This window comes from Dromiciops gliroides, chromosome 1 (genome assembly GCF_019393635.1).
Source record: "Dromiciops gliroides isolate mDroGli1 chromosome 1, mDroGli1.pri, whole genome shotgun sequence".
NCBI lineage: Eukaryota > Metazoa > Chordata > Mammalia > Microbiotheria > Microbiotheriidae > Dromiciops > Dromiciops gliroides.
The window spans coordinates 241,563,154-241,589,172 of NC_057861.1; the positions used below are offsets into that span (position 1 = coordinate 241,563,154).

Genomic DNA, 26,019 nt, shown 5'->3' on the forward strand with positions numbered 1-26,019 from the left:
CAAAGTCACCCAGGTCATGTTTAAGTGGGAGGGGCTGTTTCAGACTCAGTCTTCTGATTCAAAATCTAGTGCTCTTGCCACAAATCTATTTCTCTCAAGCATTATGTAAAGGTGTAATCAAACCTACATACACACACTCTTTTGAAAGGGTTTTAGGAAAAAGCCCGTCCGTTCTCATAGTATTATTGATACTTACAGGGTGCTTTCTATGTGTGTTTAGGGAAACTAGTTTTTTGAGTTAACAAGAGAAAAAAATATTGGGCAGAATGGACCATTAGCCTAACCTGGCATGGAGTTTCTTATGCTCTTATAGGCCTATTAATAACTTGCTCTAATTCCCCACCCCTACCAAATACTGATGCTAATGGAAATTATGTCAAATTTAAGTAAGGGGTAGAATTTTAGCATGGGATTAATGGCATTTGATTCCTTTCTTGGAATCACAGAGCTACAGATTGACTTTGAAAAATGAAACTGTATTTGAATTAAGTGTGAGTGACTGAGTAGGGAAGCATGACTAAGAACTATTTGACTGAAGTAAATTATTTCAGTTCTTTCGGTCAGTCGTCAGTATGAAGAACAAATGGGGGGAAAGTAGTTGGTGAAGTTACAGAAAAGTCAACAAGAATGTAGGACAGAGCTAGAAGGGGGAACACATTGCTTAGGTAAATGCCTGGGATCATTGTTTGGGACAAAATTGCCTCAGTTTACCCAAATAATTTGAGGAGACCACCAAGTCAAGCAGAGGCAGATTTATTACATTCTCATGAGAATGGGCGACCCCATGCAAAGGGATGAGGAGCGCACTAATGAGCTCATGAGTTGGGTTTTTATGGAAGTTTGGAGGGGGGGGTCCCCTTGTGCACAGGGTGAGCTCACAATCTAATATCCAATCCTGTCTCGCCCAGGATGCGTGTTCAGCTTGTGATCAGGGTATGGATGCATGCTCAGCTATGTCCGAGAGCTGGGGGGAAAGGGGAGGGGGAAAGGGTGAAACCACAGGACGGGGGAAAAGGTGAAGCTGCTCTACCCGTGTGAGGAGGGGCAAGGGGGAAAAGGGAGTGATGGTATCAGGAGCTGGTACCAGGGGGAGGAGTTAGAACTTAGGGATGCAAAAAGGGAGAGGTAATATCTGGGTGGGGTCTGGGTCTGCCCTAGTGGGAGACATCTTCTCCTGACTGGTCATAGAACAAGGCGGGGGAGGGGGGTGTATTATAGCAATGGCATAACTAACCCATAACAAGGACTATGGGCTTTGGAATGTAGGCAGGGAGGGTGGTACTATGGTCAGCAAAGCAACATACATATGATTTCTGTTATTAGCAATAGGATGAAACATGAACAGAATGATCTAACAATAACAGGGACTGGGGGCTGGGTACTTTCCAGACCCCATCCTCAGAATCTGAACTGACTCAAGTCCACCTATCCCACACAATCACCTTGAAGTATGAGCTCTAAATATTGGGCCAGAGCTGTCGACCTCACAGACAAATCTTCTCCTCCCCCCCCCCCCCAACCCCTCCCTGCCCCTTAAATCTCCTTGCTTTTTCACTTGATCTTAACATCATAGAATCATAGAATGGAAGGGACCTTAGAATTAATCTCTTCCATATTCTTATGTTTCCTCATTTATGAAAGCTTCTTTTTAGACTTTAGAAAGCAATTTCTGTATGAACTTAGCTTGTGTTCATACATAGAGCTTCAGCACTCCGTTTTTGTATCCCATCATGCATTGTGCCTTTGTAGTTCTCTGCATCACCAGGTAACAGATTTGTATTTAGCTTAAAGGGTCATTCACTGTTAAATTCAATTCTGTGCTCCCTCTAGTCTCTACTTTGTTCATGTGATATTAGTGAAGAAAGCATAGGCTTCCACCTGTCAGTTGAGATTTGTTGACTCTTGAGCTCCAGCTGAGAGCATGGAAGGGAGATTATAAGTACCTTGAGGGCATGAATCTCGCCTTCTCAGCCCTTGATGGTAGATAGGCGTCTAGTACCATGCCTGTGTGCTTCCTCATTGCTTGTTGTTGATACTGAGAAGAGATTGGAGAATGTGAACCAATTCATTTGAATAGTTTTACATCCATGTTAGGTCCAACTCAAATTCTCACTTCTCCAAGTGGAATGTCACTCTTAACAGAAGGGGCCCTGTCTTTCAGGGCAGTGACTTTAAGCAGGTTCACGTGTAAAAGCTTTGCTTAGAAAATGAGATAATCTTTTGGGTCAAGTTCTTTAGGTCTCCAAGTCTATTTTGACCCTTCTAGGGGCTGTCTTTACCAGATGCTTCTGAGTTATGATGTGAGGCATGTAACGTTGTAAATCCCTTTCCTGTAAATCTCTCTTCTTCCTCCCTACCATGCTAGCAAAGGCATTGTGTTTAGAAGGACATTTTTAAAAGTTCATTACTCTCTTTCAGTTTGTCATTTCAACTAATTTGAGTAGTGAGGTCCTAAGAGTTTGGAGCACAGTACTTTAAATTCATTTGTGGTTCATGGGGGTTGTGGGTGGGGGAAGGAGGACAGAGTAAACATCTTTGATAACTCAGAAAGAAGATAATAGTAAAGCATCTATTTGTTCTTGTTAAATTCTAATTATGTGGCCCATCTTCACTACATCTTAGGGTATTAGAAGAAATGTTACATGAGATTGCTTCTGAAAGGTCATTGGCAAACAAAGGACATATTACAGAACTGAAGGATGTGCAAATGTTCTCTCTCTCTCTCTCTCTCTCTCTCTCTCTCTCTCTCTCTCTCTCTCTTTTTTGGTGGGGCAATGAGGGTTAAGTGACTTGCCCCGGGCCACACAGCTAGTAAGTATCAAGTGTCTGAGGTCTGATTTGAACTCAGGTCCTCCTGAATTCAGGGCCAGTGCTTTATCCACTGCACCACCTAGCTGCCCCTTTTGTTTTAAAGGAAGAAAAGGGGGTCTGCAGTTTATAGGCTATCATTTCATAACTCATAATATGGAAAAGTCAGTCAAGAAGCATTTACTAAACACCTACCCTGTGCCAGACACCACTTTATAGGGGCTGAGGATACAGGGACAACTTGAATGCAGAGAATGTCTTCAAGAAGCTTACAGGGTGAGAATGTGAATTTTATAAAGTGTAAGCAAAGCATACATGAAGCAGGCACAAGGTCACCTTAGAGTAAAGGCACTAGCAGCTAGCAGGGATCAGGGCAAGTTTCATGGAGGAGAAATGGTGCATGAGTTTATCCTTAAAGGAAAGTAGTGATATTTAGAATCCTAAATTACAGGGCAGACACTGCAAAAACCCAGTAATGGGAGATAGAGTGTCCTAAGGCCCCCTGGGCCTTTCCCTTCTCCCCCTGCAGCTGAACTCCCCTTTTTAAGTATTGTCTCCTCCCGTTAGAGGAGCTCCTTGAGAGCAATGACTGTCTTGTTTTTTTCTATTTGTGTTCCCACTTGGCAGCATAGTAAGCATTTAATAAATGCTCTTTCACTCATTAATATAAGGAACAGTAAAAAGGATAGTTAGCTAGACTGTAGTGTACTGGAGGAGAATAATGTGTAATAAACCTGGAAAAGTAGTCTGGACCAAGTTGTAAAGGGTTTTAAATTCCAAACAGAAGGACTTATTTGATCCTTGAAGCAATAGCAATTGGAGTTTATGGAGGAGTGACCTGGCCCAACCTATGGTTTAGGAAAATCTTTGGTGCCTCCGTGGAGGGTGGATTGGAATGGGAAGAGACCAGTGAAGTCTTGGCATATATACTATGGTAATTTGGTTTCATATCCTGGATAACTTCATCTATAACCTAGTTGAAATATGGTTATTGTTCATCACTACTAATTACCCTGGTTTTATGATACCCTTAAACTGCTGTCACATTGACAGTGCTATTCAACTTAATCCTGTGTCCTATGGAATGGCAGGTATTATCATTCTCATTTTATATAGAAAGAAAATGAAGCACAGAGAGTTGAGGTGACACACAGTCAGTGAGTGGCTATATCTAGAGTAGAACCTGAGAATCTTAAATTTCAATATCAATTCTCCTTTCATTAGCTCTGCTCTTAAGGGATTTTAACATAGTATTTGATAAAGTCTCTCTGTTACTCTCGAAGAAAATATGGGGATATGTGGGCTAGGTGTTTGTATAATCACATCTTAATTGCAATGTATCAAAAATTTAACTGACTTTCCCCCAAACCCTTCCCCTCTTCCTGACTTCCCTCACTGTCAAGGGTACTATCTTCCTCCAGACTCCCAACTTCATTATCATCCCTAACCCCTCATTTGCCCTACCCCACATATCCACTCTGTCGTCTAGTCTTGTTCCTACTATCAAGCATCTCTCATCTACCACCTTCTCCCATCCTGCTGCATGTTCTCATCACCAGGCAATGGCCCGCTTGTGGGTCTCCTTGACTCGGGTCTTTTCCCACTCCATCCTCCTCTCTGCTACCAAAATGATCTTCCTACAGTACAGATGTGAACATACTATCTCACTCTATTCAGTAAATACCAATGGCTTCCCCTCACCTCCAGAATCAGAGATAAAAATCCTCTCTTTGGCTTTTCAAAGCCTTTGCCTCTTGAAGCCTTCCTAGCTTTTCAGTCTGCTTTCACTTGACTCTCCTCTGTGTACTCTGATCTAGCAACCCTGGTCTTCTTGCTCTTCCATGCACATGACCCTCCATCTGCCCACTGCATACCTCATCGATGATTCTCTCATGGCTAGAATGTTCTCCCTCCTCCCCTGTCCCTCACTAACTTCTTTCAAGACTCAGCTCAAATTCTAGCTTCAACCAAAGGCCTTTTCCCCAAATACTGTCTTCCATTTTTTTACTTTCCATTTACATTGTATCTATATTTCATGTAAAATTATATGCATGTGGGCTCACCATAAGAAAGTAAAGACATTGTTTTTGCCTTTCCTAACTCCTTAGCATTGTGTGAGGCACACAGTAGGCACCTAATAAATGCTGATCAATTGATGGTATTTACAAGGAAGAGGAATCCTCTGACATTGCTGTGTGACCTTGGGCAAGTCACTTAACCTCTGTTCACCTCAGTTTCCTCAACTGTAAAATTGGAATAATAATAGTACTTACTTACCTCACTGGGTTGTTGGAAGATTAAATAAGATAAACAGTTCCTGGCACATTATAGGTGCCATTATAAATGGTTGTTTTATTTCTGAAGTATATTTGTGTGAAATGCCAAATAGCATCAATAAAAAGTAAGATGAATCAGCTCAGCTTTCTTGACTGAGAAGGACAAGAGAGTGGCTTAGACTGACATGAGTGTTTTTTCTTAAGCATGACTTTGGTCCAAATCTATGCCCATTTCTCTAAGCATGAAAGAAATCATACCGTTTGACTTTTCTTGCAATGTAGCGTTTGGGTTAGATGGCATGTTCTAGAAATAGCAAGAGAGCCAAAAGGCGTCTTGCTAATCAGAAAACAAGAAGAAAAAAAGAAAACTACGTAGTCTTTGATACCATTGTTTTCCTTATGACACTGTGTGGTTGTGAATCTCGATACACCACTATCTCCAATGAGCCTAACAGATCCTGATAACCCAGAGAGCAGTGGAGAGACAGGAGAGGGATGAGGCACTTTAGTAATGCGGTTTTATTCGTGTGATGTATTAAGGAAATGTATGATCAGAATTCGAAGTGGGCTGTATAAGAGAAGGCTGTTTAGCCCTGTGTGCTGATCCTAGTGCCCATGAAATACTAAAAGATTCCCCACTTTTTTGGTTCCCTGTACCTCTTAGCTTTCAATAAACCTCCCCATTTCTGCTGATAGTCAATATGAAGCAAATTATGGAGCCTATCATTTATTTCTGTACATAAAAAATAAAAAGTTTAGTTTTTCATAAAGAAAAATTAGCCTTCTTAATGGCCTTCAAGTGTGTGCACACTCCAACTCGGGAGCTCCGGACCTGGCTGGAAATGCTTCCAGCAGCTGAAGTACATGTTTAGATATTTTTATGTTATAATGTTGGACAGCAGTTATATACAAGGAGGAATGAATGGGTTTCTGGCTCTTCTTTTGGAGGACAGTTCTTTTTCGAGATCACAGCTCAATTGAAAATATGTAGGTAGATGTACATATATATAAGATAGATTATTATCTTAATGTCCTGGAGTGATTTCAGTATCATAAGCCCAGTATTAGAAGGTAGAAGAAAATATTAATGAATATAACAGTTTTTTTAAAAAAATGTTACTATTTCAAAGGTTTTCAAAATAACAAAAACATACCATGAACCAAATCTATTCTGCAATGTAGTTTAATCAAGTATTGAGCATAGACACAGGCAGGGGGCCTATACCAGGGTCCTAGTTTCTTCCATTACCTTTGTGACCTTGAACTAATTTATCCAAAGATGGAAAAGTTGTCCTGGAGTCTCTAAAAGGTATTCTACATTCCTTGTTATCTGATCTGTCCTGTGAGGAAGATGCTCTCTTGGGACATATACAAGCTTTCTCACATGACAGTCTTGACTGCTACCCCTCCCTGTCACCCAGCAAAACTTGGTCCTCTGCCAAAGCAGAAGATAAGAGACAGACCTGTGGCCAAGTTTTTTTCTCCCTATTCCCTGCTAATCTCTAGTTCCAATACTCTCAAAGTTCAGAAGTAATTAATTTGTCCAGTTCCCTAACCAGCTTCTCCACTGACAGAGTTTAGACCCAAATTCACCTTTTAGATCCAAGTCAGACTCTGCCTAAAGAACCTTCAGTTTTTTGGACCTCTCCTGTAGGTGACAGCCTCCTGTGTCAGTAAGCAAGGGGACACTCATTTGCTTCTCTTTTTCATTGAGACCATGATGTTCAGATTAGTATCCACATAATGGAATAGTCAGAGCTATCCAGCTATGGAGCAGAATGAATGATGGTTCTTGAACCAGAGTATAATAGATAACATCTCCATACATTGAAACAGCATCATCATCATTTCTGGCTTTTATATAAAGCTTTAAAGTTTGCAAAGTGTTACATATCTTACTTTACTTTATTCTCACAAGAGTCCTTTGAGGGAGGTTCATTTATCAACCACCACTTTGTAGGTGTGAAAACTGAGCCTGAGATGCTAAGTGACCTAGGTCACCCAGCTAGTAAGTATCTGAAGAAGCCTTTAAACTTGGAGTTCAGGACTCTATTCATTATGCCACCACTTCTACCATATCATTTTCAGAGCTGCTGCAAGTTACTTTGTTTTCCTTGAAATGTCCTTTGGTGTAAGTGATTTTGTAGTTACATAATCAACTTCCGTTAGCTTTGATAAGCTTAGGCGTATGAGGCCATCTTCTCTAAACCCTTTCCCTCTGCCTATCCTTTCCATTCACCTGGATTTAAAAACCAGCCCCTATTTTCTGAATCTGATGGATTTCTGTTCTTTTATTTTTTTAGTTTTAAATTAAATCTTATATTTTTATCCACAAAAAAATCCACCTTCTCTCCTTCCACCATTCCCCCACCCCCACTGAGAAAGAGAAACAAAATCTGTTACAAACAAGTATAGTTAAGCAAACAAATTTGTGCATTGATCATGTGCACATACCCCATCCCCCACTCCAACCCCCCACCCCTGAAAAAAGTCTGAATTTGCCCTTTGAGTCCATCATATCTCTTTCTGGAGATGAGTAACATCATGAGCCCTCTGGAACCATGGTTGGTCATTGCTTTGTCTTCGCAGTATCATTATTGTACAATTTGTTCTTCTGGTCGTCATCACTTCACTTTGCATTAGCTTATCTAAGTCTTGCCAAACTTCTCTGAAACCATTACCTTCATCATTTCTCATAAAACAATATTCCATCGCATTAATATGCCATAACTTGTTCAGCCAATTGATGATCACCTCTTCAAACTTCCAGTTCTCGCTCAATGCTACCAATCTGATGAGTGTGATTTTGAACCTGAGTTATTTTAGTTTGCATGGATTTCTCTAGTTATTGGTGGTTTGGAACATTTTTTTTCATGCTGCTGTGATAGATTTAATTTCTTCCTCTGAAAAATTTTTGTTCATATCCTTTGATATGGGAAATGAATTGTGATGGTTTTAAAGTAAGACCTCAAGACCTTCTTTCTAATTCCCTTGCAGGCGGCAGTACAGTTTTTCTCATTGTCTTCCTGGTTCCCATACACCAACCACCATAAGGACATAAACAAAAATGTTTTAAGGTAGAATTTGCTTTAAAGGTTGACAAAACTTCTTGGAATTTGTAATCTTTCTAGACAAATAACATTGGCTAGAATAAGTAAGGGAATTCATTTTTAGCCTGTAGTCACATCATAGTAAATATATTTTAACTGTACTTTATATACTCCATATGTGAAGCGCTATGTCAATATAAGTCACATTTAAGGATTTCCCCTGTTAATTATGTCAAACCAAGCAGTTTTTTTGAACAGGTTGAACTGTGTATGTGTGCTTCATAATCAGTGTCAGATCCTTACTCAGCTATGTTTTCTGTGCTTGTCAGGTTCAGACATTCCCTCCATGTAGCCCATCTGGACTTGGGTAACACAGGAGACAGCGGTGTTTAGTGCAATCTTTGTAATGGATACCTGTCAAGGTCAATTAGAGGTGGAATTACAAGTTTTAACTCCAGTTCCCTGGTAAATGTCAGTTGAGCCCAGATCTTGACATGTAAATAGACTCAACTATTTGAAGCTTCTGTTCCTTTGGGTAGTAGTTCAACATATTGAGCCAAGTACCTTTTATAATTTGTACACAATTGAGCTAATATCTTTAAATCAGAAAAAATTATTATTTTCTCACTTAAATCATGAAATGGCTAATAGATGGAAGCTAACCATATTTGCCTACATATTACAAAGATGATATAAAACATCACTGTCTCTGGGTCAAAGGGTATGGATATTTTAGTCATTTTCCTATATAATTCCAAATTATTTTCCATAGAATGATCAGACCAAATCGTAGATACACTAACAATATATTATTACTTTGTCTCCTTACAGTACCTTCCAACATCAGCTTCCCATTTGTATTACCTTTGCCAACTTGCAGAATATGAGGTGAAGCTTGAGAGTGGCTTAATAAGCAGTTTTTCTTAGTGATTTGGAGCAATCTTTTATATGATTATTAATAGTTGGCAGTTCTTTTGAGAAATGTTTGTTCATACCTTTTGATTGCTTCTCTATTGAGGAATGGCTCTTGGTCTTACATATTTGTGTTAATTCCCTATATATCTTAGGTATCAGATTATTATCAGAGATAGATGATGTAAATTTTCGCCATGGCAGACAAGTTTCCTTTTTATCCTAGATGCATTGTTTTTGTACTGTTTTTGTTCTTGTAATAATTTTTATTTTATTTTACCCATTTACACTTTGTGATCTCTTCTAAACCTTTCTTGGGTAAGAATGCTTCTAGCCATAGTTGTGAAAAGAACTTCCTTCCATTTCCTACCTTATAAAAAATGATGTTATATATCTATGTTGAAACAATTGTGGTATATGGTATAAGATGGTGATCTAAACTTTTTTTTTTTTTGGAGAGGGGAGGGTAAGTACTTTCCCCAATAGTTTTTGCAAAATAGTGGGATCCTTTTTTCCAAATAGTTTTCTTATTTTTGAGTTTTTCAAACATTGGACTACTGAGTTCAGTCATTTCGGGTTCTTATCTGATCTCTTTCTCTGTTTTTTAACCAGTACCAAATAGTTTTGATGATTACTACATTTTTCCTAAATTGCAGGTCTGACCATGTCACTCCTTACTCGGTAAACTCCAGTGGCATCCTGTTGCCTCTGCATTCAAATGAAACTCCTCTGTTTGTCATTTAAAAGTCTTCACGGGGCGGTGGCTAGGTGGCGCAGTGGATAAAGCACCAGCCCTGGATTCAGGAGTTCCTGAGTTCAAATCCGGCCTCAGACACTTGACACTTACTAGCTGTGTGACCTTGGGCAAGTCACTTAAGCCCCATTGCCCTGCAAAAAAAAAAAAAAACTAGAAAAATAAAATCAAAATAAAAAAAAAGTCTTCACAACCTGACCCTGTCCAGTGTTTCCAGCCACACTGAACTTTTGTAGTTGTGCACACCACACACTCCATCTCCTGTTTCCTTGCCTTTGTGTTGCACATTTCTATGCACACAGTGCTTTCTTTCCTCACCTTGGCATCTTGTTATCCCTGGATGGTTTCCTTCATAATATCTTTTCACATCAGGCCTTTTCTGGTCCTCCCATCTTCTCAAAAGATTACCTTGTTTATCCTTTGTGAGTGCTTGGTATATACCTATTGCGTGTATGTTATCTCCCACAATAGAATGTAAGCACCTTGAGTGTTGTATCTGTTTCACTTTTGTCTTTGTGTTCCCCAGCACAATATTAAATACCCATAGTAGGTATTTAGTAAATGTAAGTTTATTGATTTATAGCTTGTGATCTGAAGGCATTCCTACTTTTAAAAAAATTCTCTTTAGTCTGAACCCCTTCTTATTTTGTCTAGCTTTATAAAATAACTTGGTAATTTGATTTGATTGGTAGAGCACTTAATTTAGCCAGACCCATTCTTGCTGTACTATGTTGTCAAGCTCTCTTTTTACTAAATGTGAAAATTCTACTTCTTCCATGAAACCTTCTGACTAAATGAAAAAAGAAGTAATCAGTTCCTTGTGCTCTGGTGCCAGCATGATTCCTTTCTCCCCATCACCTCACATTGTATACTGACTTTTTATTTTTGTATAACATTCCTATTTTAATACTTTGGGTGTTTATTGACTTCTGTTTGCCTTTTGCTGCAGCAGTTTGACCTTGGAAACTTCATTTGTAGTAGACCTTGCTTGTGGCTTTGTCCACTTCGATATGATAGAAAAGACAGGTCCTTCATTTTGTAAATACCTGAAGACCTTTGTTTTACATACACATGTAGCAGTTACTGGTAATTCTGCTGCACTGGCCTCATGACACCTTTGTTCAGGCCCTTCTCTTTCTTCTTCACGATATACATCCTAGAAGGCATTGTTTTGAAGTTTTGCCTCAGAATATCTTTTTATTGTTTCTTCTGTCTTTCCTGCTCTCAGTGACCCACACTGCTCAGCTCTGCACACAGTTACCTCAGGTATTTTGTCCTCCATTTAATGCAGACACCCTGCCAGCAGAATTAGTGAGGTGTTGGATTTTTTTCTCTCTCTCTCATTTTATTGTTGGTAGCAGCCCTGACTCAAGTGTTGGTAGTCTGACTTTATTCTACAATGCTGCTGTGGATCTTGTCTTACCATTTAATTATAATATTCAGCATATTTTGCAGCCCATGCTGATTGGATGGGATTGTTCCAGAAGGTAAATGTTAACCTCTTTGAAAAAATCTAAGTGTTAAAGCCACGTAGCACTTTGCACATAGTGGGTATTCAACAAATATTTATTAAATGTATGAATTCGGTATGCTGGGCATTATCATGACTTTGTATATGTCAGATTTAGTTCAAAATTTGTTGCTAAACTGATATTATAACTATCTTGGAGTTTCTTCAAAATAAAACAAAAAGCCAAAATAAACAAACATCTGGAATCCTTGATTTGGATTTTCAAGTAACTTGTCCAGTAATCAAACAATGACCTACCCAGTTTTTAGTTTTCTTTTGCTGGTAAAAATCCTTGACCATTTATGGTAATTCCTTGGTTTTGTCGGTATATGACCTTGTAATCTTCAGCCTTGTAATTTTCAGTCTCAAGTACTTTACTAACTCTACAGATAAATTATGACCGTATTGATAATGTTCTCAAGGTGCTTCATTGACCTCATTTGGGGCTTCTTAAAATAGCAAAAGAAATTTTGTCAGCTTTAGGGTATAGCATAAACACAAGTGGCATTTTTTCTACTTTGTTTTGCTAAATGAAGATGGCAGTCACCTTTACTCAATAAATTTTTAGGTTGAGAATTGAAATGCCACTACATATAAAATTAACAGAGAAGTTCCTAGGAGACACAGCATTTTGATGGTCAGGCTGCCTGTTAAATTGAATTTTCTAGGGTCTTACCCCACTTTCATTTTACAGATTAATTATGTTTGCTCATTGTGTCTTGCTTATACGGGACATTTGATAAATGTCTGCTGGATTAGAGTTGAATAAAATGTTGAATAAAAATATCCTTATGTCTTGTACACAGTCCTTTGGTATACTTGGTTAATGGTAGAATCTTTGGTATTGGGGTTTTTTGGGGTGGGGAGGGTTGGTATGTGCCTATGATTTCAATGGAATAAGGAACTCTGAGCCAAGAAACTTCCTCTTTTAATGCAGATTAGTAACTCATGTATAATAGCTCACACATATAGCATTTTACAGTTCACAAAATACTTTGTTCAAAACTTCCTGTGAAATGGTAAGGGTACTATAAGTATCCCCATTTTTTATCTGACAAAACTGAAGTTCATGGCTATTAAATGGCTTATAGAAAATTATAAGATTTTAGATTTGAATGGGACCTAAGAAATCTAGTCTAGCCCCATCATTTTCTCCAAGATTCAGTCAGTCCATAAGATTTTATTAAGTACTTACTTTATGCCAAACACTGTTTAAACTCTGGAAATACAAATATAAGGAGAAGGCAAGATCGTCCCTGACTTCAAGGAGCTTATATTCTTTTTTATTTTTTTAAATACTGTTTTTTTTTTAGGGGGGGTGAGGCAATTGGGGTTAAATGACTTGCCCAGGGTCACACAACTAGTAAGTGTTAAGTGTCTGAGGGTCAAATTTGAACTCAGGTCCTCCTGACTCCAGGGCTGGTGCTCTATCCACTGCATCACCTAGCTGCCCAAGGAGCTTATATTCTTTTTTTTCTTTTTTTTGCAGGGCAATGGGGTTTAAGTGACTTGCCCAGGGTCACACAGCTAGCAAGTGTTAAGTGTCTGAGGCCGGATTTGAACTCAGGTACTCCTGAATCCAGGGCCAGTGCTTTATCCACTGCACCACCTAGCTGCCCCCAGGAGCTTATATTCTAATGGGAAAACAATTTCTGGAGAGGTTAAATGACTTGCCAGTGAGCTGGGCATTGGACTTAGAGCTTCTTATTTCAAATATCAAGCTCTTTCCAATGCACCAGGGTCACATAAATGGTAGTAGAAGAGCTTGCTTGGTCTTAAATTCAGATCGGTTTTCAAGACTATTGTTCTTTCTACTTCATATCATGAAGGAAGGACATTGCCACACATCTGTGGGCAGGCTACAGTGGAAGGAGCTGGATGTTAGGACTTATCTGACCTGTTTAGCTTCCCACATAGAATTATTTTAATGAGATTGAGAAAAGAGCCCGGCCTGGCTTTCATTTTGTAGAACGTGAATACTGTTTTTATTGTTTGTTTTTTTCAATAATTGTGACTACTCTGTACAAGGTATGTGGGTGATGGTGGTGATGAACAACTAGAATTTCTGCAGTGCTTTAAGATTTGAAGAGTGCTTCAGAAATGTCATTTGATCCTCACAACAACCCTAGGAAGTAGGTGCTGTTATTATTAACCTCATTTTTCAGATGAGGAAGTTCAGATAGAGATTGTGACTTGCCCAAGGTCATAAAGCCAGTGAATGTCTGAGACCAGATGGGGGGGGGGGGCAATGAGGATTAAGTGACTTGCCCAGGGTCACACAGCTAGTAATTGTCAAGTGTCTGAGGCTGGATTTGAACTCAGGTCCTCCTGAATCCAGTGCTGGTGCTTTATCCACTGTGCCTCCTAGCTGCCCTGTGAGACCAGATTTTAAAGCAGATCTTCTTAACACCAGGTCCAGCACTGTATCCACTGTGCCACCCAGCTGCTGCCTGATGAAAATAGATGAACCCAGCATGGTTCCTACCCTTAGGATACTTACAATATAATAGGGGATATTCCCTGCAGGGCCAGGGATGCTCTCACCAGTATCAAGGCACCTAACATCCACCAGTTACGGACTATTTTTAAGTGCCTTTGATCAGTGGATGAGATGGAAAGCTTTTATGTGATAGAATGCTAGTTTTTTGGCCAGTACAAATTGTGCTCCTCTCATCCAGTATAGATTAGGTATTAGAAATGTTTTTACTGTTACCAGTTCTAAATCCTCTGATCTCATTAGTATTAATAGCAACTCTTATTTTATGTTTTATAGTTGATAACGTGTCTGTCTCCCAATCAGTTTTATTAAGCACTGAACCATGTGCCAGGCATTGTGCTTCAATAGTACAAGTATTTCTTTGCATTTTACGGAAGAAGAAATCAAAGAATAGGATATTTAGTTGATTTTGCTATGGTCATGCAGGTGGTAGTGGGCAGTAGAAAGAATTTGAATCCAGCCTTCTCTTGTTCCAATTCTAATTGTTGGGCCACTATTTCCCTCCCCTGCCCCACCTTTGTTGACACATTCAGCACTCAGGAAATACAAGGATTTTAGGATGATCCAGTGTCTAACAACTATCCTACTAGTATGATAGTATCCCTCTTCCTTTACTTATGAGGAACATACTGATATTGTAGCTATTTTTCAAATTCAAACCTAGAGCTAACCCCCAAGGATAAAACCAAAGCTGTTTCTGTAAGGGAAAAATCTCTAACTTGCAGTTCTTTGAAAAAGTTTTAATAAAATAATAGATAAAATTGACCTGTGGACATAATTTACTTGAGTTTTCAGAAGACTTTGTAAGCTTCTTCATAAAAGATTAAAGAAAATAACCATGGGGTAAATAGCAAAGTCCTGACATAGACTTAAACCTGACTAAGCCATAGGAAGCTGCCCTGCTTTTCGGAGTAGAATATAGAAGGAGCCATAGAAATGGAGATCCTCCGGATTTGTAGTGGGCCATTTTTCCACAATAGGGGAAAGCTTTTTTTTTTTTTTTAATTAGTCAAGGGAGCTGCCAAATTGGGCTTCTGATGGAGCCTTTTAGATGACTAAGCTTTTACCTTTTGTAAAGCCTGGGTGGGTAGGTAGGAGGCGCAGCAGCACCGCCATCGTAGGAGTATTTCCTGCCCTTGTCTAGTCCCAAGTTGACTACTTGGAGGTGGAAGGGAGTTGCTGCCCTCGAGGGCCCTGGAGTCAGTGAGGCTCCTAACCTGTGATGTGCCTCTAGCTCAGCTCTTTCCATGCAAGTACATACTGCCTCTTTCTAACTGTAAGCTCTTTGGAACATTTAACACTTTTTTCAAGGTGTAATAAAGGTCAGGGTGTCACAAAGAGATCATAACATCCTAGCTTTAGAGCTAGAAGGCACTTTTAGAAGTCATTGAGTTCAGGGGCAGCTATGTAGCGCAGCGGATAAAGCACCGGCCCTGGATTCAGGAGGGCCTGAGTTCAAATCCAGCCTCAGACATTTGACACTTACTAGGTGTGTGACCCTGGGCAAGTCACTTAACCCTCATTGCCCTGCAAAAAAGAAAAAGAAAGAAATCATTGGGGCAGCTAGGTGGAGCAGTGGATAGAGCGCTGGCTCTGGAGTCAGGAGTACCTGAGTTCAAATCCAGCCTCAGGCACATAACACTTACTAGCTGTGTGACCCTAGGCAAGTCACTTAACCCCAGTTGCCTCACTAAAAAAGAAAAAGAAAAAAAAATCATTGAGTTCAGCCCTTTGGGTTTGCAGATAGGGAAAATGAGACCTAGGGAAGTGAAATAACTTTATGGTCTCACAGTGAGTAGTGTCACAAGTGAGATTTGAACCTAGATCTTCCTTCCTCCAAGTCCACTTCCATATTCATTATGCCATATTGCCTCTCAGGTCTTAAGGCAGTGACTAGATGAGTATTCAAGTAATGTCTCAGGCATCTAGGTGGCACAGTGGATAGTGTGCTGGACCTAGGCATGTCACTTACCTCAGTTGTAAAATGAGGATAATAGTACCTAAGACCTCCTAAAGGGGCAGCTAAGTGGTGCAGTGGGTAGAATGCCTGGCTTGGAGTTAGGAAGACTCATCTTCCTGAGTTCAAATCTGACCTCAGACACCGTGTGACCCTGGGCAATCCACTTGACCCTGTTTGCTTCAGTTTGCTTATCTGTAAAATGACCTGGAGAAGAAAATGGCAAATCACTCTAGTATCTTTGGCAGGAAGACCCCAAATGAGGTCACAAAGAGTCAAACATGACTAAAAAATGACTGAACAACAAGAAATATATCAGGAAGCAAACGGTTTCAAACCCTCTCTATCTCTCTCTCTCTCTCTCTCTCTCTCTCTCTCTCTCTCTCTCTCTCTCTCTCTCTCCCCCCCCCCTCCCCCATTAGAATGCTGTGAATTTATGGCCTTGTATGACTTTGGGGGAGGACAGCAGAGTAAGAGGTTACACAGGAGCCTGGCTGCCTTACACTCACTCCTCAGAAGAGTAATGGGAAAAGTAGATTTGCTGGGAATTTTTGTTAGCCAACACTCCGGGTCCTGTGGTTGTCTCGAGGTTGTGCATCAATTAGTCTTTGGACCAGTTGGAGGAAGGAACCTGAAATTACCCTTGTCTAAAACTATGACTTTGTGCTGCACAATTCCATAGGAAGTGCCATCCATTTCTCTTGCTTTCTTTCCCCATGACTCTCATGTCCTCATGTAGCACACTTGGACTATGTTGAGTTAGGGTGGGAAGAGCACTAGGAAACTGTAATGTTGAGAGGAAGGTGATCGGGACACTGGGGACTATGGAAACCATGCCCTAGTAGGATCAGTTAAAGGATGAGCCAAGAATGTTAATACTAATCGCTAGCATTTATACAGCACTTTATAAATGTCTCATTGAATCTTCACAGCTATCTTGGGAGGTAGGTAATATGAATATCCCCGTTTTACAGCTGAGGAAACTGAGGCTGGGGGAGATTTAGAAGCTCTTAAGTGTCTGAGGTTGGGTTTGGAGTCAGTTCTTCCTGACTGCAGGTTCAATGCTCTCTTTCACTGTTGCTACATAGCAGTTAAGACTGGGTGTGGGGGACATGATAGTGTTCTTCAAGTATTATCATGTGAAGCAGGGATTTGTTCTGCTTGGTCCCACAGATTATAACCAGGTACACTGACTTGAACTTGCATAGGCAGGTTCCTTACTATATATTAAAAAACCCTTCCTAACAATTGCAACTAACCTACAATTGGGCTGGTTTACCTTCTCTGGGAGTCTTCAAATGGATTTTCGATGGCCAGTTCTTGGCTCTTAAGTACAGTTGGATGAGGTGGCCTTTGAGGTGCCGTGAAATTCTTGATGCATCCCTCCTAATTTCTCCTGGTAACTCACTATCACTGTCTTTCATTTATCATGGACACTTCAGATAACTGATTGCCCTTTACAGTCCGCTTACATTCAGCAGACATTTATTAAGTGCTAACAACATATGTTCCTCTCTATGCTACACACCGGGGATAAAAAGACAAAAATATTCATTTTGCAATAATGAGGCCCTGCACTCAATCATTGTTATTGGAGAATGCACTGTGCACACAGATTGATTGTTTTATCTCCTCTGAAGCAGGACTGTCAACAAGTTCAACAGGCAAACTGGTAGGGCTTTAATTGGCTAATTGGAATTAGACCACTTGTGCTGCCATCTCTTCAGGGCCCCTTTGTCTTCACTGGGCATTGCTGGCATTAGAATGCAGTGCATCTCTCTTTAATACTGCCACATTGGTGAACCCTGCCTTAGCGTAGTTCAAAAACAAAATAGAACAAAAAGTCTCTCCAGCACAAATGTTTGAGTCACAAAATTTCTAGAAGTGGGGAAAAACACTCTGTCTACTAATGCTTGAAGATTGGTAACTGTGTTTTCTTTTATGGTTGACATACTCTTTTTCTAAAAACCCATGCCCATGCACCCTCGTACCTCCCTCCACCCAGCATCCCTTGTTGTCTCAACTGTTAAATTGAAGAGTAAATTGGTTTAGAAAAACTTCCCCAGATTTACCAGCAGAGGGCACTCTTCCTCGAAGTTAAGCATGTGTTTCTCTGCAGTGCTGGCCTTCGGGCTCAGAACCCTTGTCTTTTAAATGTAGGTCTTCATGTAGATTACATTACAGCAAATATTCAAGGCATTTTTAGCTGCCATCACTGCCCACACTCAGAATGCCCATTTGATTTTTGTCCCAGAGCCATAACTCCCACCCCAACAAAAACCAAAATTTAGCCTTTCCTAAAAATTAGCCTTAAACAGAGAAGAAATCTTTTATTCTTAAGTATAGCCATGGCAATTAGCATATGCCTGTAGGACTGGAAACTTTAGGGAAAAAAATTATTTTAAGTCAACTTAAAAATCAGTCAGTAGTAAGTTAAAACATTAAATTAGTCTTGCCTCTTTTCAATTCTCTGGCTATTAACTTTTGTGACAACCTGGATTAGCCATGAATGCATTACAATTCCAGCCTAGACATCTGTATTCTCTTAGATGTAGTGATTTAAGAAAAGAGAGTGAGTGAGGGATAGACGGATGCTATTTGCTAATGGATTTAAAGACAGGAATTCATGGTCTATGTTAGCTCTGTGCAGGCACAATAAGGAGTCACCTAAACTATATATTTGAGAGGGCTTAAGAAAAGCCTTTTTTGCCATCTTGCTCATGAACCAAACTGGCCACATGCCTGAAGATCAAAGGGCTTCATTAAAATGAAACTGTTAGCTTGGGAGGGGCAGGAAAGATTCTTAACATATTATGCTCATTAATACCTTACTACAAATTGGTTTATCAGATTAGCCAGCCAGTTTCCTCAGCAAGCCCCAAGAAGGAGGAATACTGGAAAGGGTAATTTTGCTATCAGGTAGAGTTAGCAAAGGCACTGGCCAAGGCTTAGTCCTCTGTGATAGAAAGGATGTTTGGATGCTACCTAAATTGAGGATTTGGGAAAAGATGGGGCAGAGGGAGGCCTACAAACTGCTTACTTCATAAGGTTTTCTAGGGGAGAAATTAAAATGTCCTTTATATAGAAAAATATATTCATGTTAACGTGCTTGTGATTGCTGGAAGGTTACATAGCAGAAAGGCAACTGCAGTACAGTAACACTGTCTTGAAAGTCATCAGAGCTGGATTTATCCTGCTTCTGCCACTTACTAGTTTTGTCATATTGGGCAGATTGTTCTTTGTGTCCTCATCTGTAAAGTGGGTATAATAACTAACCTCAGAAGGTGGGTTTTGAGGCATGAATGTGAAAGTATATGTAAAAGCACTTAATTGACATATATAGAGAGCTATAGTGAAGCTCTGGTACAAAAGCCTAGAAGGATGGAAAATTAGAAATGAGAGACTTCAATAGGGTGATCGTCAGCCTGAAGTGCTCATTTGAGAATTTGCTCCAGTCTCTGTCCTCTCTTCCTGCAGGTTACAGAAGCCTTGTATTCAGCATTACATGAGTTCTCCAACCAGTCCCATTCTTTTGGAAAGGCTGACATTTATCTGATGGAATCAGTAAATGGTTATATTCACCTTTCCCTTTAAAGTAAAACAGTTGTTCTGTGTTCCTTACACAAAATAAGTATGCATGGAGACTTTGTTTAGTGACATAACATAAGGCACTAATCTGGAGTTCCTTATTTGATTTGGCATTTTGGGAAGTATGTTAACACTTAGACTTGAGTAAGTTTCCTGGAAGCCTATGGGTTCATAGGTTTCATAGATTCTTAGAGCTGGAAAGGACCTCAGATCACCCAGTCCAGCCTTCTTGCTTTATATGTGAGGAAAATGGCATGCTGGGAGGAGAGTAGCTTATCTTATTTCAACTGATTTGGTCTCTCTTCACTCGGTGAAGTGTTAAGATGCTGAGAAATATTTATTTTCAAGATAAAAAGTATTACCCCGAGGGCTTCAATTTTTAGAATGAAACAACAGGGAGTTTGGGGGTTCTCACTTTGTAGGAGTAAATTATTGAGGTCGAAGGTTACTCAAACCCCTATTTCTTCTCTTGAATGTACTTGTCCTTTAGCTGTATTTCACTACCCATTGTCATTGGTGGGGTACAGGTAAAGAATATTGAAAATGAAAAGTGTGATTTGCTAATGTGTTAGGGAGAAAGTTGAACGTGATAGTGAGAATCAAAGTTTCAGTTAGTAAGCACTATATAAATGTTGGCTATTATTATTTCAGTTGTCAATATGCCTCTTCTATTCTCTTACTATATATAATTAAGAATTGTGTGTTAAACATTAATAAACCTCAAAATAATATATTTATAGAATATTAAAACTGGAGGAGACCTTGGTTCCAGTGTTGTCCAAATCCGTTATTTTAGGGGTAAGGAGATTGAAACCCAGAGAGATTGTGACTTAGGTAATTTTATATAGCTAGCAAGTGTCAGGATTTGAATCCAGGTCTTTTTTTGACTTTGAGGATTCAGGGTTCTTTCTGCTGTTCCTTAGTCTGTCAAGGTCAACAAGAACATAAGAATTTGAGATAGGGTTCCTTCCCCCACCCCCATCCCCGATTTATGGAGGGATGGGGGTGGGGTCACTACTATAGATTTATAGCCAAGTTGATAAAAGATGCTTTCTAAGTTAATCCCTATGTGGGAAAGAAAATGCTGTCACCTTTATAAAGTTCTGAATTATAAAGGACATTTCTGTTGGGTTTCTGAGTCTCCCTTGGGGTTTGTTTCATTTATAACATTGCCTCAGGCCTTCTGCTGCATCCTGTTGGACTGACCTCCTTTTCAACCCTGTGCTGGCAGCTGCACTGCAGAACTCTTTTTTCCCTGGATCCTTCAGGGTTGTCATATGACAAACTTGAACTGTGACCCTTTTGTCTCACCCAGACGATTGGACCCCCTTTATCCTTTCTGGCTAGCAGTTCAGAGACATTTTATGGCACAATCCCCTCACCCCCTTCCTTCCCCCAAACTCTGCCCCCACTTCTTTGTCTTTTCTTTTTTTCCTCTTTCTCCTTCCCAGCCTAAGTAAAATTTATTCCAAGCCATTTAGCAAACTGAGCATTTCAAATGATGGCATATTTGGGGCTCTTAACCATAACATGCAACGAGACTGATAGTAGGAAAGCTCCTGAGTAGGAAACATTTGGAAATATAATTAGAACAATTATATCGAGTGTTTAGCCAAGAAAAATGACTTTTTAAATGAAAATTTTAAGCTAGAAACTCTGTACACAGCAAGCCTTGTCATCAAATAAACATTGAGATCACTACCAGAGACAAGTTTTATTAACTTTGTACCTAATGTATATTTTTAATCCTCTTTCTCTGAACTGAGATGATAGAACCATTTTGTAGAAGTCTTTGGGGGGTTCTTTTAGGGCAATAATTTATAATCGTAAAGATGACATTCAAGTTTCACCCCCTCCAAGTGGTATTGATGCCATCAGAGAAGAATGATTCAGCAGAGCTGCGCTGCCACGCTTAGCTGAAGTTACACAATCTGAGCACTTGTATTTGTACAAATTGCATTCATTACCAAGGACCCTGCAGTGGTGGGAAGAGACTGGCTGTAGAGTATAGATTGGCTCCAAGATAAGTAGCCAGTCAGTTGTGCAGCCAGCAGTCATCTTATTTTTTTCTCTTACAAACCTTTGTGGATTTTTTAGAATTTAGTCTGTGTATGTATGAACCATCTTAACTGAACTGAGAAATTTTAGTATGATGATTAGTAGAATTGATTGGTAGCCCTCCAGAAAACCCAATTCCAAGTCTGAATAGATTGTGCCCCCAAGACACTCAGTGGACGTTCATATAATTAAGTCAACATGGATATTGTGAAGGCTTTTTTTTAATGTATTTTTATAATTTGATAGTTTTTTAATGACTGAAAAAAACTAGAAATTTGACTGAAGTAACCTAGTCATTATGAGACCTCCACAGTCCTACTTGTTTAAATTTTTTTAATGTGTATGTGTGTGTATATATATATATATATATATATAGAGAGAGAGAGAGAGAGAGAGAGAGAGAGAGAGAGAGAGAGAGAGAGCAGAGTGAGTGTGTGTGTGTGTGTGTGTAGGCTCCACATAATCATACAAATGTGCCCAGGGAACTATGTGTGATTTTTCTATTTGGAAGTCTGTGATATGGTAGATGAGTCTTAAGAAGTTGCTTAAAACAACACATTGAGAAGTTAAGTGACTTGCTATGGGCCATACAACTAATAATGGGCAATAAACATTTATTAAACACTTACTATGTGCCAGTCACTGTGCTAAGCACTGGGGACACAAAAAGAGGCAAAAGACAGTCCCTGCTCTTGAGGAGCTCAGAGTCTAATTGAATTGGTAGAAACAACAAACAAGCAACATAGAAGATAAATAGGAAATAAAAAAGAGAAGGCAGTAGAATTAAGATGGGATTTTCCTTGGGACTTAAAAGGAAGCTGGGGAAGACAGGAAGCAGAGATGAGGAAGAACATTCTAGGCTCTCCAAATGGGGGACGGCCAAAAGAAAATGCCCAGAATCAGAGATGAGTGTCCTATTTGGGAAACAGCCAGGAGCCCAGCGTCACCGAACTAAAGGTGTGAGTAAGAAAGGGAGGAGAGGTTTAGGTTATGAAGGGCTTTTAATCCCAAGCAGAGACCCTGGAAGTCATAGGAAGCCATTAAAGTTGATTGTGGGAGGTATGGGGGCTGATAAAATAGGACCTATGCTTTAGGAAAATCCCTTTGGTGACTGAGTGGAGTAAGAGAGAGACTCCAGGCAAGCAGACCCAGCAATACCAGCAGGGCATTGCAGTAGTCTAAACCTAAGGTGACTTGTGGGGTGATGTCAGAGAGAAAAGGGGGCGCATTCGAGAAATGTTGCCAAGGTGAAATCAATAGGACTTGGCCACAGATTGGCTATGGCGGATGAAAAATAGTGAGGAATCCAGGATGATCCCTAGGTTGTGAGCCTGAAGGACTGGGAGGATGACATTGCCTTCTGCAGTGATAGGGAAGGGAGGAGTGGGATAGAGTTTAGGGGGAAAGAGAATGAGTTCCATTTTAGGCATATTGAGTTGAAGATGCTTGCTCCACATCCAGTTCATTATGTCTGAAGGCAGTTGGACATGCATATGTGGAGTGAGAGAAGGGAGACTGATACCAGGTTATCAAATTTGAATGACTACAAAGATGGTGGCATCCTTAACTCTCATGAATTGCTTTTATATACTCCTAGGGCTCTTTGGCACACCTTTTTTGCTCTTCAGATAATATATTTTTTAAAATGTCTATAGATTATTTTTATAATCTCTAAAAATTTTAATTTTTTTATTAACAATACCTTTACAATCTTTCTCTTCTCTCCCTTTCCCCCCACCCCCGACTGTGTGGTGCAGCAAATGCTGAGATTTCAAAGCAGAGGTTTTGTTGGGCAAGGGTTAGAGAGAAGGAAGTATGTGACTTCATTTTAAACAACGGCAAGATAGTGGAGGTGGAGCCATGATTTTAAGGACTTTTTTCATTTTATAGTAACCTACTTATAGATTATACAACTAGAGATGATCTAGTTCAACCACTTCATTTTACAGATGAAGAAACCAACACCCACAGAGGTGAAGTGACTTGGCCAGGGTCACCTAAATAGTATAGCACAATCAGTATTGTTTTATTTTAAAAATTTTAAACATCAAATGGAAATGACATTTAGTTTTACAGGTCGAGACTGAATATAGGGTTTTGGGTTTCTCCATTTTTGTCAACAGACATTTATTAAGTCATTTTTGTGATTCACCTGTAACCTTGAGTTCCTTCAACATGGATTTATTAAGTACTCCCTTTGTGTGGTTAGCATAAATACTGTTGAACTGTGATAAAGAATATTCTTTTTTAACTCCTTTTCTTTCTTGATTTTATCCTCTCTAGGGTTTAAATGGAAATGCCCTTGCCTCAGGGTCATCCAGCCTGACTGTCACCAAACAATTATTTCGCCCAAGAATTACTCGAGTCTGCCTCAGGGATTTGATATTCTATATGGAACAAGAAAAGGGGATGAAATACTCTCGAGCCCTGTACCATGCTCTTCTGAAGTGACAACTCCACCTTTCCATCCAGACCCTTGCTACGTACTGCCAAAGAGGATGCCGAAAGCATTGCAGCCCTGTCCTGATGACATTAATGGCCATTTCTGGAAGATAATCACAATTGAGGATAACCTTTGTTTACTTTTGTGCTTTTATTAAATACCTCCCTAAGCACCTGTAGAGTTTTTAATAAATAGAGTTCAGCATTGTTTTCTGTTCACTTGGTGAGTTGTAGGTGAGCACAGAAATAGGCACCTACCTACCTATTTGTTTAACTCTTACCTGCAAGTCAAGAACCTGTCTGCTGCTACTTGCTTCATTAGCACAAACCAAGTTTGTTCTACGTGTAGTGCCTTTCCCTAATCCATATTTAATTTGGAGGTGGTGGAAAGAAGGAAAGGGATATATCGTGATGATGCTTAGCACGAAAAATATATTTAAACATGAGCAGTTTGGGGTCGCTATGTTAATGGTCAACATACCTGGCTCAAGTAAGGTTCAGAGTTCCTTGAGTTGGCCTTAGTAGTGCTGAGCTAGAATTAGAAGCTGTGTCCTACAACTTAAAGGTGGCAGCAAGCAAACCACCAATGACTTGGATCTCTTGTCTCCCAGAGATGTCAAAACAGAGACAAATGGGGATTGTTTATGCCCGAGGTCACTGTTCTCCGCCTCACACCACCACTGCTGTGTTTTCGAGGTGAGGGGACATCCTTGTCAAGGAAACCTTGAAATGGAAGCTGCTAAAATACCTCATTGGGAAAGGAAAAACACAGGGGGCATTATTAGGAATGGCAGGGGCACTGAGTTCAAACAGAAAGAAGGGAAATGAAAATAGGGTAATAAAACAGAAAATGTACTGTGTGCGCCCAAAGGGAAATACTGAGACTCCAAAGTAACCTGCATGTGTTCTTCTGGAGGAAAAGGGAAAAAATACACATGTAACCTACATAGAAAAGAAAATATAGCCAGCACTTCCACAGTATCCACTGTCCAGAAGAAGGTTGGTTTCTTTTACCCTAAGAGAGAGAGGTTCTTGTAAATCATTCTCTCTCCCGTGTCATCTTCATTCTCCTGAATTTAAAGCCTCTAATTGCATCGGAAGGCTTCTTTGGCAATGACTGAGTTTTGAAGAAGAAACAAATGAACAAGAGGACCTAATTTTGACTGATTTCCATATACTTGAAGGATGATTCCGGGATTCCAACAGTGTGGCCACACTTCGGAAGGGTCTTTGCTTAGCAATTGGCATGTGTTTGAATAGCCATGGAACCTGTTCCTGCTTTGCCAAGTAAAACTCTGGTTTTTTTGTACTGGAATTTCATCTTCCTGGTTCACCACAACTGAATGTGGCTGGCACACACTCATAGGAAAGTAATAATTATGACTGATTAGAGTCACATGAGGGAGAGAAAATGAGCTTCCTCAGAATGTTTAAAATGTGAAATGCCAGGGACTCCTAGAAAAATAATTCCAAAAATAAAGCTCAAAGCTGTGTTACTTTTTAATCCCATTTCTCCCCATTGGGACTATTGCAGCCATGTACTGCATTGTAGTGAGTTGCAAATTGGCCACATTTTTTTTGTTTGTTTGTTTCAGCAAGTTAGTAAAGAAATGCTGTAAATTATGTATATAAACATATGTAAAAAGGCAGTACTTTGAGGGGAAAAAAACAAACAAACCTATATTTGCAAGATACTGACTGACCACATCTGAAGTTGTTTTGTATAATTAAATGCTTGGCTTTACTTTTTTTGTAAAGTGTAGCATTTTCCCATATTTGTGTATTGTATCTTATTGATCAGATGTTTAAAATTATTTTAAATACTTCATTAAAAGAATTATTTTATTATAAAGAATAACATGGCAACTTTTAGTCAATCATTAATATTTGTAGACCAGTGGAATTGGCAGTTAACTGTCAACATGGAACTTAATGGCTTCTTGGATTTGTGGGTATGAATATCCAGTAATAATCACATGCTCAGTTGTCTATCTCAGCAGTTGCCCCGAGTTCAGAATTTGGCTATTGGGTTCCCGGAACTACAGTTTTGGTCTATATGTGGGAAATATAACGCATTTTAAAGGCAATTGGAGTTTGAATGCTACTTGACTACAAGAACTAGTTAACACTAATTTCAAATCTTTTTTAATATCTCAGTAATGATCAC

General features: G+C 39.6%; 1 protein-coding gene across 1 annotated transcript in view; it reads left to right on the forward strand.

Moving 5' to 3' along the window:
- TAF4B (TATA-box binding protein associated factor 4b) overlaps positions 1 to 25,584 on the forward strand; it is a 204,762-nt gene extending 179,178 nt beyond the window's left edge. Inside the window, exon 15 of the mRNA XM_043975081.1 lies at positions 23,694 to 25,584. Coding sequence (XP_043831016.1) covers positions 23,694 to 23,861 — 168 coding nt within the window. The 3' untranslated portion in view covers positions 23,862 to 25,584. The remainder of the gene's footprint in view (positions 1 to 23,693) is intronic.
- Positions 25,585 to 26,019: the final 435 nt, after the last annotated feature.